This window comes from Mastomys coucha, unplaced genomic scaffold (genome assembly GCF_008632895.1).
Source record: "Mastomys coucha isolate ucsf_1 unplaced genomic scaffold, UCSF_Mcou_1 pScaffold19, whole genome shotgun sequence".
Lineage (NCBI taxonomy): Eukaryota > Metazoa > Chordata > Mammalia > Rodentia > Muridae > Mastomys > Mastomys coucha.
The window spans coordinates 14869041-14882566 of NW_022196901.1; the positions used below are offsets into that span (position 1 = coordinate 14869041).

Sequence of the window (13526 nt, forward strand, 5' to 3'; positions counted from 1 at the left end):
TGGATTTCCTGGATGTTTTGGGTTAGGGTCTTTTTGCTTTTTGCCTTTTCTTTGACTGTTCTGTCAATATTGTCTATGTTCTCTTCTGCCTCTGAGATTCTCTCTTCTATCTCTTGTATTCTGTTGGTGATGCTTGCATCTATGTTTCCTGACTTCTTCCCTAAGATTTCTAACTCCAGAGTTGTCACATGTATGGGCACTCCTGATCCACTTGTAGGTCAAGTTGTATATCTTCCAAGGTATCTTGATAGGAGTTTAAACTAGAATTTTGCATTTCTATGACACTCCAGTTCTGGCTTATTATAGTCCTCTACAGTTTATTATAGTACTAGGTGTGTAGTTGTACATTAGGACTTTGGGTAGATAGGATAAGCCATGCATTTTAGATTTTCATCAAGGTTATTAAATATGACATCAACTAAACCTGAATAGCTATTGATTCTTTTCATGTACATTTAGCTTCATCTATAGAGACATGTAAATTGAGACATTACTATGATTCAAAGCTCCTAGATATATATGTACCATTTATCCACTAGAATAAGAACAGTCTCTGTGCAAATGGAGCCTAAATAGGTCTATCTCTGTTAAAGCATGGTATAAATAAGTCCATCAGTGAAAAGCACAGTTTAAGATTATACTGCACCAGCATTTCCTTTTAATATCATTTTTGATGACACACATCTTGGATAGATACAGAAAATTGATGCCAAGCACCTGACTCTGTCCTAGCTAGGGAAATGAAAAGAAATGCCTTCCTTCAATTTAAGGAGAGATGCATCCAGTCTAGGGGGGTGGGGACTTCTCAAGGAATCCATTTTGTGTGGTTTCCTGCCCAGCAATAAATCCTATCCTCAAATGGAATTATTAAGGTTTAAAATACATAATTTGAGGGAAGTGGAAAAGCTATTTAGTGTGTTGTCTCCCAAAGGCATTAAAAATATCCCCTTTGTAAGGCGTCTTGGAGGAACATGCAAATTACAAGGCTGCTGAGCGCCACTATTGAAAAATACTGTGCTGTGTCTTCATGTGATGTCTAAGACAATTACTGGAGGTAACTACTACCCACATTTCTTTCAGAATCATTTCTGAAGAGCAGCTAAAAATACTGTTAACTATAAGAGACTCAATCTGTCAAAATGTATTAAAGTGACACACTGTTAACGCTAGTTCAACCTAAAAATCCATTCTGTAATGAAATGCTTTATATAAACTCAGCAAAGCTGGGAGCTCACAGCTCTTTCCTAAATTAGCCAGTGTTTGAGACCTATGCTAGTATGGTATAGAAATTGGAATTTGACTCTTGTGGTGGCATACTAATGGCCCCTTAATATTTATCCATAGATATATATTTGCTTTTACAAATATGTCTAAAGAACTTAGAAATTACTTTTCTCCAAAAGAGATAAAGAATTTAGAAAAGCCATGTGTGGATGAAAAGGGGGGACATTTCTGCCTCTTGCCTATCTCCTGATGTATTCCCCTACCTGATACAAAATGGATACTGATAAGCGTGTAAACCACCCCCTCAACATATACTCAGACACGGGCACACACACACACACACATACAGGCACCTGTGAACTTTTCACTGAGGTATGTGGTTCTCCTCTATCATAAAACGCTGGCACACGTAGCGCCTGTTTTCTGATCCCCACATTTAGATAACTCAAAACCCCTAACCTCGGTTAAGTGGGAAGTAATGGATTCTATTGTTATCTGGCTAGGACCAGGTAAGCATGGCCACAGTAGTTTCAACCCTCTTGAAACTTGATAATGTGGCAAGACCAGATTTACAGAGGTCAAATTGAGGGACCATAAAAGCTGGCATACTTGCTAGATGATTTATTTATTGGTCAGCTTCACAGACATTTCCTGATTAAACCATTAGGGTCCCATCCAGATGCCTCTGCTGCTGATGGCTCATACAGCTGAGAAGGGTACAGGTAGGACTTTCTCCTTGCCTCATGTGAGTGACTAAAGCAAAAGGGATTTCCTCGGCATCTGAATTTCATAACTCACACCGCTGGTTAGCGGTGAGGATTTTTGGTTTTTTTGGTTTTTTGGGGTTTTTTTTGTTTTTTTTGTTTTTTTTTTTTTTTTTTTTTTTTTTTTTTTTTTTTTTTTTTTTTTGATTTTTGTTTTTTGGGGTTTTTTGACTTTTTGGTTTTTGGTTTGGTTTGGTTTTTTGTTTTTTTTGGGGGGGTTGGTTGTTTGGTTTTTTTGTCAATTTGACACAACTACAGTCACTAGGAAAGGGAACACCTTCAATTGGGGGATTACCTCAATCAGAATGGCCTGTGGAATTACATACCTGTGGGCACTTTCTTGATTAATGATTGACAGGAGGGCCTAGGGAGCTCAGAGCTGTGCAAAGGCTCCACAGGTGGTCCCGGATGTATAAGAAAGTAGGCTGAGAGAACCGTGGAGAACAAGCTAGTCAGCAGTGTTCTCCGTGGTCTCCGCTTCCATTTCCGCCTGAAGCTCCTGCCCTGACTTTCCTGGATGACAGACCATGACAGAAATGTAAGCCAAACAAACCTTTCCTTGGCTGAAGTGGCTTTGGGTCATAGTACTCATCATAGCAATGGAAAGCAAAGCAGGACTTGGTTCTCAGATCAGAGAACCCCTCCTGAGAAGCCTGTGAACAAAGCTCGACTGCAAAGTGTGGCTTGAAGACTTCAACACATCGGTTGGCTTTCCAAAGTCCATCTCTGCTACATCCTCCCTTCGTGTTGGCTTGACATCTCCGTTGGGAAGGAGAAAACAGTCTCGGGGTTCTGTTAATGACTGTACTCTGGAGGAAATTTTTCTGATCTTCACTTCCAGTACCTCTGATTGTCTGGCTGATATCTGAGACTCTCTTATAGATGGAAAGAAAAATATACAAAACGTATGTCTTCCCAGAGTATCTCTTAGGTCCACTGTGATCTGGACCTAATGTCTACTTACCCTCTTCTTCCCTCCTGTGTTTATTTCATTGTTCTTTTGATTGTTTCTTGTGTAAAGCTCATACTTCCCTGTACCATTGAGTTTGCCTATTCTCTTCTTAAAGACTTAACAGATGTTAAATTCCTCATTATTTGTCCCTTGGTCCATGAGCCCCCACAATACGACTGTACAGAGCCAACTGTTCAGTTCTACTCACCAGTTGAGCCATTGAGTAGTCCAGAATTAGAATGCATACGCATCACCTGAATCGCTTGTCAATGACAGAATTTGTAGCAACTGGCTTCCTCCCACAAATTATATTTCACATTCCCTCCAAAGACCAGTACTGCTAGTTCTGCAAAGACCCAGAATGCATTGCTAACAAGTCTACCAGGTGATCTAACAGAAGTAATGCCAGGACCCCATTAAGAAACTCTCTGAGATACTTGTATACGTTCTGTGCTTTTTCTGTTAGTGATTTCTGTTTTTATTCTAGTGTATTACATAAAATAAAGTTTGTTTATTATTTTGCAAAAAGAAAAAAAGAAAAGAAAGAAATTCTCTGAGAACATTTCTTTTGCTTCTAGATTTCTGAAGTAAGAACAGGAAATATTTTTTTCTTTCTAAACAAGATTTTTTTTAATTTCCTTTCCTAGAAATTCCATTCCAAAAACATTAGAATGCAAACATTTTTATCTACTCCTTTCCTGGCTGGGATAAAAGTATTTAGGGGTGAGATCGCTTAATGTGAGTAAATAAAATTGCTATTAATCACGTTTGGGGAAAATGTAGGAATCCCAGGAACATGCTGTAATTTGCATCACTTTTGTACTGCCTCTACCAGCTCCGTGGTTAACAAAAACAATTGTTTATGAAAAGGGCAGATTTAAGATGAAATGCTGCTTCTGTAAAAGGCAGGAAACTGCCAGAGTCTAAGGGCTGCGCTCGCCCAACTGGAGAATCCTGTATTTGTAATAAATTCCTTTTGCTCTGGATGAGTTCTGCATTTTCAATGAGGTTAACTTGGCAACATTCTAGTTGATTTTAATAAAAATAGCTGCTTTGAGGACAGGGAGCTGAGGTTGCCAAATTTACAGCTGCCTTGCACAATTACTCTTACACCTCCTTCAGGGCTACTTAGAACCAGTAAGCAAATTAACTGTATCGATTGCAATTTTGTTGGACTAACCCAGCTTTTTTTTTTTCTCAAGGAATAAACTTGATTCCTTTTAGTATGTGTCTTTTCAGAGTGATCTCTTTTCTTTTCAGCCATAACACAAAGACAACATCATGGCTGGATCCGCGACTTGCGAAAAAGGCTAAACCTCCCGAAGAGTGCAAAGAAAATGGTAGGTCGTTAAGTTTTGATCTCTTTGCAGGCGTGCACTTTGGGGATGTTTGCGATTCTTAAAAGAGGTTCTTATGTAAAAAGGCAGTGGTCTGGCTGAAGCCATTTCCAAGTGTAATATTTACTGTTCAGATAGGAGAGAGTGAACTCCGGCATTTCAGCAGGGCCATGTGGCTTACTGTTTCTCCCTGAGGAGATTTTGCCTAATATCCCATCTTTGTCATCTCTGTGGGTTCTATTTGACTTCTGGCCAGGCTTCCCCCACCTACTAAGGACTTTTGTTTGCAATATGTTACTGTGAGGATTCTGCTCTTTCAGCTAGAGCAAATATGATGCATAGAAAAGCAAGTAAATAATACTTGGTGTCCCCCTCAAAGGCAACAACATCCTGCCAGTTAGTAAGGTCTGGGTATTGTAAACCAAGGTTACATTCTATAAACAGGAAGGTGAATAAAACAAGCAATTGAATGAGCGTCCTAGATGATCCTTACCACATCCCAGGTCCTAAAAGAATGGCAGATGCTTGCTTAAAAAATGGACTGTTTGTATGTATGAAATGATTTTTTAAAAATAACTAAGGGTACCAGATGAGTTCAAGCCGTGTTTCTCAATTAGTAAATTACATAGATGAGGTCTGTAATTGAGGATCCTTGTAATTTCTAAAATTATTGAGTTTATGTAAAAAGAGTTCTTATCATTTACTAAAATAAATACTTATATTCATCTAATTATTTATTATTTGACCACAATAGCCTTTTTAATCAAAATTTGGGGCCCTGTATGAAGCATATCACTGATGGGCATATAAAGTTGACAAGAGTAATGGAGAATATTTAAACTTTTTTTTAAAAAAAGTTTGCTTTAAATAGGAAGAAAATCCTCTAATTCTCAAAGCTCTTTTTTTTTTTAACAATAACTCTAATTTCCTGAAATAACATTGTGGGTTCCTATTACAAAAATCAGGATACTACCAAGTTAAATTTAAAAATTCAAATGTATGTACAGATAAATGTATATATAACCAATTATAATCAAATCTATATTTAGCTTTCCTTTTAGAGTTACATTTATTACTCTGTTTTAGAGTACAACTGTGTATGGATACCTCCTATAGTATCATCATATAATGTGATTTTTTTTTAAAGTGAGTCTAACAATTTTTCTATTTATGAATACCGCTCTTATCAGCTGTCTGGCTCCTTTGAGTTGCTCTTTTCATTCAAAATAAATTACTAAGATCAAACCTCTACATCCTGGGAGATGAGTAAAAAACAATATCTTGCGTTTTACAACATTGCACTGTTAATTTTTTTACATGTCTCTATTTATCTTGGTTCTCTGGATGATAGATGCCCAATGCAATGCCACTGCCCTAAAACCATATGTCCTTGAGAAATAAGGTCTAGAGAACACTTGGTCAGAATGTCTTAGTGCTGGGCAGGTACTGTTTTCATTTTCTACAGACATTACATGTATTCCTAGGATGCTGGACATTAGAAGCTCACATTGATTTCATTGGGTCACTACTATTCTGGATATGTAATTTATGTTTTCTTGTCAAGAAAAGTGCTTTTGGGTAATACCTCCTTTTATGTTTTCCTTTTTTTAAATACCATAAATTACTGCTGACTGTTAGAGTGTTGAGGAGTTGCTTTTGAGGCTGCTGGTTAAGACAATTGGGCATCAATTTCAGCTCAGACACGTGAAGTTAGCGTAGTAATTTTCTGAATTCTGAACTGTGTGCAAAGTGTGTGTCTACAAAGTCTAGGTCTTCCACCTGGTGATGTCCTTTGCCAGGTGAGACGCTCTCTTCCCCTGCCAGGCAGAGACTCATTATCAGTTGCCATGATCCAATCCAGAAGGGAGCCAATACGAAGTTGGATTGATTTCTAGTGAGATGTGATCAATCTCTGGTTTGTTCTCAAAACCCTGTGCCAGGGTTTTCAGCTAACATCCTAATGCAGCTTGGCAAAGACTGTACGGAAAGGGGCCAGGTAGTGTATTTTCAGCTTCGAAGGGCACCTCAGCCTCTTTGCACCTATTCATTCTGCTCAACAGTGAAAGGGAGTATGTGGCGGTCACGAGTATGTGCCAATAAATTCTTAATTATAGACCCAGAACTGTGGCTTCTGTATGCTTTCATGGAACAAAGTAATCTTACTTTTTTCCTTAACTATTTAAAATGTATAAACTTCACTCTGAGAATGTACGAAGTTAAAGGCGGGCTCTGTTTGATAGCTATCATGAATTTCAGTCTGTCTCGTCACACGGGGCCTTTTCTCTTGGCATGTAGGCTCTGCAGTTGTCCAATTTTAACAAACATTGGGGAATAATTGTTGGAGGCCTTGGAACCAGCTGTCTGTATTTTGTGTCTCGTCACTATAGTCTCTCAGGATTCCCATGCAATTCTCTCATTTCCCTTAGCTCCTGCAAGGCCTCTCCTCACAAATCAGTTCTGAACTCAGGTTTCTAAGATCCCCAGGTCATCTCACCAGGTTTCCGGGTTACACAGGGTTTTAAGTATTCTATCCAACCTACAGCCTGCTAAACACATGTGGCCAAGGATAGCTATGAGCAAACACAAATTAGAAACCTACTCAGACATTATATGAGAGCTGAGAGCTTTAATTGGGGGAAGAGGATGCGCAGTAACACACACACACACACACACACACACACACACACACACACACACACCTGCTTATCCTGACTTGATAGAGTAAATTTTAAACTTGTACTTTCTAGGTAACCATATCATGCTGCAATGTCAAAGGTTAGGTTGTTCTCTGACCCCTTGCAGCATTGAACCCAGACTTTCACCTAAGTTGAACCTACCTCGAAGGAAAACTTTGAGTGCCGTTATTTGGCTTTGAGGGGGAGAGAAAGGGTCTTAGATAGGTCCAGATAGGCCTCAGCCTCACAATCTTCCTTTCTCGTTTTTTTCTCAGTGCTGGAATTATGGGTATATGGCACCACAGCAGGCTCATAAACTCTCTGTTGTGTGTTTTATGTGTGTATGGGTATTTGCTAAGGATCTGTTAATATATACATCTTCACATCTCTTAACATAGGTGCTTAATTTCTTGTGAGTTATAACTGGAAACTAAGTGAAAGAAAAATGGGAGGGGCTTTCAACTGATTTAAATGATCCGTACGAGATAAAAAGGCCAACAATATATTTCTTCTTTGTATGAGTATCCATGCCCTTCATAGTATCCCCTTCATGGGGATAAAGAATGGTCTGACTTGAATATGTATGAATTAGTTTTTTTTTCCGTTTACAGGAAAGCAATCACTTGTCTCCTTCACTCTGAAAGCTAATACACCTGCTAAACATAAAGCAACTCCCTTCTCACAGTATGGTTTAAAATACCAAGGTCATTGTTCTCTGGGAATCTGCCATAGCTCTGTGCAGTTTGGGAGTTTTAGCACCAGTGTACATGGCAGAAAAAAAAGGTTTCCACCTACTACTGGATTCTAATAATAGAACTTGGGGGAGTAGTGGTTAGTAATCCAATATAGTCATATTTAAAAAGCCAGAGGGGGGAAAAGTTAGCTATTGAATAATTTGGATGCAAAACTGGTTAAATTATGTGTAAAATAGCATCACATTTCACCCTCAGAATCAGCAGTGTGGTGCTTCTTCCAAGACACTTTGAATGATAGTTGTTGCTATTGTGACAAATCCCACAGGAATTGTCACGTGGGAGAGATTATCAAAAGTCAGTTGGATGCTGGAAGATAGTTCAGTTGGTAAAGGGCTTGTTATACAAACATGAATATCTGAACTTGATCCACATGAAGCACAAAAAAGTGAACATAACAAGCCCTGCCTCTAGTCCCAGACAGGGGAGGAGGAGATAAAACATCCCAGGGGCTCACTGGCCAGGCAATCAAACCGAACTGATGAGCTCCAGGTTCAGGGTAAGAGCCTGTCTCAGAAAGTAAGGTGGTAACTGATTGAGACATCGTGTCAAACTCTGGCCTCTTGTGTGTGCACATGCACACACATATGCAGATCTTTGCACACATATACACTTGCCCATGCATGCACACACACACACTCACACACACACTCACATTCACAATCACACACACAAAAATGTGCATGTGCACAAACATAAACACATGCATACATGCACAAACTAAAAGTAGTCTGCTGAAATAGTTCTGTTAAATTTAAAATCTGACCCAGCTCAGTAGCATCAGTGAATGTTATGTTCAGGAGAAGAAATCCTGTCATCCTCGAAATCCTGTAGCCAGGAAAACCTGCTCCAAACTCTTGCAGGCAAGGGACTGATTCTCTGGCATGTTGATTCTTGCCTATCTATAGGAGAAGAATTATCTTTCTTCCAAAAGGACTTAGCTACATATACAGGAAGGATATTGTTTATTGGCCTGTAAGTTCAGTTCCTTAGATAGTACTCAGCAAATGAGCCTCCCAAAGGACAGGAATGTATAAGGTAGAGGGAAGACCTGACCTAGACTAATAGCTTTGGGCTTCTCTGAAGTTCTTGGAGAATTGAACGGGAACAGATTCATGTGGGGTAAAATTTTCTGAGTAGTTAGTTCCAGCCTGATAGTATTAGATTGGTGTTTTCTTCTCAGTTTTGTAAAAACGACTTTGAATTTTCACAAAATAATAATTATGTCTGCATCAGCTGACTTGATGGCTTCATATCTGGATTCAGGGTCTAAAGACTGAGTTACTACAGAAAAGGAAATCAGGTTTAACTGCTGCTTCCATAAAGTTACATTTCAAATGACACTAACTAGTCCTTTGAACTTTATCTTTAAAAAAGAAATAGTGAATTCAGAAAAAGTCATATTTTGTAATACTTACTGAATATAATATTTTTCAAGAGAAGAAACTTAGCCTAAGATGTTGCTTAGTTTTATAAAATTGACACCAATGAAGTTGTGCTTACATCTTTTAAATGCTGGTTTTTGATTGCCTTGTCTGTTTTTAAAAAAGAAGTCTGGATTATTTTCTCATTTAAATCTTCTGGATAATTAGTAATCCTAATTTCTCAAATATGTTCAATCACATCAAATGCTTTTAATCTGAAGAACTTGCTAAGAACTTAGAAGTGTATTACTATAAAGAATTCTTTACCATCATGTGCTGTTAAGGGTATCTCCTAATACCAGCCATTGCAGTGGTGTGATAGTTAGAATGTTCCCAATCGCTGATATCAAGCATCTCTCCCTGCAATTACTTGTTGTCTGTAAGTGATAAACAGTGAAATGCCATGTCATGGTTTTCCCCATTTTGACTGATTTCTTTTTAGTAGCTTTTGGGCATTCTTGACTCTGGATATGAATTATCTCAGGATGTACTCCCTGTAAACACCTTGTTCTAGTTTGTCATTTGTCCTTTCATCCTCTTCACATGAATTTATACAAACACATAATTTGTTCTTCCATCCTTTTCACAGGAACTTGTACAGATGTTTCTGTTTTAATTAGCCCAACTCTTACCATGTTTTATGAGTCAGCTAGGCCCAGGTCCCTTAGATTTGCTCATGGGTTTTGTCGATGCTGCCCAGGTGTATAAGCAGTGGGCTATATTTCAGTTAGTTTATGTTCAGTGTCTCAGACTGTGGTTCCTCCTTTCCCACATGTCTGGGGGTGTCCAGTAAGCACCACTATTGAAGGCTAGCTTCCTGACAGTGATTCCATGTGCTCTTCCATACATCTTTACATCCCACTGGTCCATGTGTACACTTTAATGGCATGCCATCATCTCTTGACTTATTAGCTACCTTGCAAGCCTTAGCTAATGCACAGTGGTAATTACTACTTTACTCTTGATCAACTTGCTTTATTTATTAGGTTCCCTGCGTGTCCAAATGAGTTTTAGAATTTTGTCTGTGACTACAGAACATCTCACTGGTATTCTGAGAGGAATTGCATTGAATCTATAAATCAATATGGGGAGAATTAATGTACTGTCTTTAATTATGATGTGTTCCAATCCATGGGCATTATAATTCTTATTGCTGGTATCTTATTTGATTTTTTCCCTCATTGCTATCTTTGTTTTCCAGAAAAACATATTGAGCATGATTTTAGTGTATACATAAGCTGTCTCTTTTTAAGAAATGTACATAGTATTGTGTTTTAATCTCATTTTGATAATCTTCACTTTTTTACATACAGAAAAACAATTGATTTTATTGTATTGATTTTTGTATGATTTGACCAAAGTCATGTGTAAGCTATAGAAACTTTCACTAGATTCCATATGATTTGGTTTCTTCCTACAAATTTTTCACTTAGATAATTTGATTCCTAATATAAACTGTTGATGTAGTATATTTATACGGAGTGATTTTTAAGCCTAACTTGGTCATGGTGAATAACTCTTCATGTGTCTCTGTGTGTTCACGTGATTTGTTACTGTGCTGATACTTTATTAAGGATGTGGTATCTGTGAGCAATATTAGTCCATAACTTTCCTTGTTGTACACTTTTATCTAGGCAATATGGCCACATAAAATGTGTACACATGGTGTGGTAAGTTTACATTTCCTGTTTTCCTTGGCAGTACAAGGCCAGGGGCCTAGGCTTACACTTGGCAAGGCAAGCAATCCACAGCCTAGCTTTGCCCCAGTCCTAACATGAGCTGATCTCTGACCCACCTGTTCTAGTTTATTTTCTGTTACTATGATAAACACTATGACCACAGGCAACTTGATGGGGAAAGAGTTTGTTTCACGTTGCAGTCCCTCATCAAGAGAAGTCAGGGCAGAGAGGAACCCTGCTTACCCATTGCTCAGAGATTCCTGGTCAGCTAGCTTTCTTATATAGCCCAGGTCCATCTGCTCAGGTATGGCACCACCCACAGTGAGCTGCCCCCATCAATTAGCAATGAGAAAGTGTCCTACAGACATGCTGACAGGCCAAGCTCAGTGAGGCAGCTCTTCAGTTGAGGGTTCCTCTTCTCTTCAAAGGTGTGTCAAGGTGACAACCAAGATTAGTGATGTCAACATTTTTCCTTCCTGTAAAAGAATGTGTAGCTTGGCTTTCCATTATTCTTTAAGCGTTCTCCAGGGAAATGGCCTGACCTGGATGTTCTCGTCACTGGACTTTTTAATTGAAAATTCAGTTGAACTAAGTATGATGAAAGGATTGGAGTCATGGGCTTCATTTTATTTAGCTTTGGTGAACTTTGATTTTATAGAAATTTCTCCATTTCTTCTAAGTGGTCATATAAGAAAAATTTGTGCATCTTTTCCAAGTTATTGAATTTGGTGAGTAAATTATATAACCTTTAATTCTGCGATTTTAACCTATGTCTATATAACATTTTAATTTACATTATTTTTTCTTTCAAAATTTCTACATGGTATTTTCTTTTTTAATGAGAATCTTGAGGATCTGAATTTCCTAATAGTTGCACATGTAAGTGTGCTTGCCATGCACATCTGCCCATGCTTGGTCACTTCTTTATAACTCCTTTAAATTCACTATCACACAGGTCGAACTTTTTTTTTAATTGGTGTCAGTTGCCATTTTTCTCATCCAATTGTGGCTCTTCTTATCCTTGGTATGAGCAGTTGTTATTTAAGTTTATCTTAGACATTTTCTATACACTTTTTTAAAATGGGCATTTGAAGTTACATCTTTGTTTTAGAAGTGCCCTTGTTTGAATTTCATAGGTAAGTTTTGGCCTATTTTAGTTTTTTTGAGCCCTTACAATAAAATTTTGTTTACTCCTCACTTGAGAGCTTCTGGTACTTAGAGCAGCATCCTGATGCCCCTTGGGATCAAATGGTGATGCAAGGTAACTGTAGGTGTCTGTAACAGGAATGCGAGATCTGTGAGACGACAAGTGTTTCACATGACATTTCTTCTCTGCCTATGCAGATTGGCAGGTGTGGGATAGGAATAGGTCATCCTGTGTGGATGTCACCAGTACAGGTGCCTTAGCCTGCCACTGCCAATGACAAATGGGTCGGTCTTCTTGTTTACTATTGATGATGATGCCTCGGGGAAAATATAAAATGTATCATCCTCTCAAATAGTTAGTTTTTGGAATGAGGCTTCCCACAGGTCCCTCGTACTCCTCCCTGGTTCTGGTCATTTTTCCAGAAGGAGTAGGGTTCTCTCATTGGCTCTCTTCCTTCTTCAATGATATGATCCTGTTGTCTGCTTTGGGCTGAGGCTGTATTAATGCATAGTCTGAAACATGGGAGTGATAAAGAATCCTAGAGACTGATGGTGTCGTCCTTGCTTAAACCCTGACTTCCCTAACCAGTCTGCCTGCCTCTTTCAGATTTTGTATGATGACCTATTGAATCCTCAAGGGTTTTCACTGCAGTTAAAGGGGAAGAAAGGGAAGAACTGAGTCTTCGCCACTTCTATGAGTTAATGTCTAAATGTTCACGGTTTCTTTGTACCAAATAACTTTGAGGGATGAAAAGCTGAACAGGCATGGTGTAGATGTGGGGGAGGGCTGATTTAAGTAGGGAGGTTGGATAGAAAACCCAATTGATAAAAACAAATAAGGAGGTTTAGTGGGGCCGAGAAAGTTTAAGCTGGAATGAGGGCAGAGAATGGACAGGAGACAATAGCGAAAAGGTCAGCTCCATCTAATCAAATGTGAAAAAACTCGAGGGAACTGTTTATATTGCAAGGTATTTAAAAAGAACACAGCACTTTAAGCTTTGGAAGTGTTTTTACCCACTTTCTCCTTTGAAAATACCAACAGTCAGTGATGTAAGTAAATTTTTGAGCTTACATTGATCACACAGTGATACTGTACTGTAGTTCAGAGTTAAGACCCTTGATCCTTGAGCAAAAAATGACAAGACCTGAGTCCAAAACACCTAAGTTCAAGGTAGTTATCAACAATGCTCTGTTGTCATCCACATGCAAGGTGTTTGAATCAGACACATTAAAGCCTAATGTGTATCTTAAAGAAACTGCTTAAATATTTTATATATAGTTTTATATCTTAAATAAAAGTGCTGTTTTATATATTCTCTTTTTTTCTCCTCTGAGCTGTCATATCAGTTAATAGACTGATCCAAATATTTCATGTCCAGTAACTTATTCTTAAACCAATGGAATAAATTTAGTGCTCTGTTAATGATTTTAAAGTATTTAATTGGATTATGAGTTCATGAAATTTTTGAAAAGAACAAACGTCTGTTGTTCTCTCTGTTTCTCAAATATTCACTGCAGTACACAATACTTAGAATGTACTCCCTGAGATCTAAATGTGATTCTGTCAATCACA

General features: G+C 38.3%; 1 protein-coding gene across 13 annotated transcripts in view; it reads left to right on the plus strand.

Moving 5' to 3' along the window:
* Positions 1 to 13526, plus strand: part of Magi2 (membrane associated guanylate kinase, WW and PDZ domain containing 2) — a 1461753-nt gene that overhangs the window by 988585 nt on the left and 459642 nt on the right. For all 13 annotated transcript variants that reach the window (XM_031380053.1, XM_031380052.1, XM_031380051.1 and 10 more), the window contains one exon: positions 4201 to 4280. In XM_031380053.1, coding sequence (XP_031235913.1) covers positions 4201 to 4280 — 80 coding nt within the window. The remainder of the gene's footprint in view (positions 1 to 4200; positions 4281 to 13526) is intronic.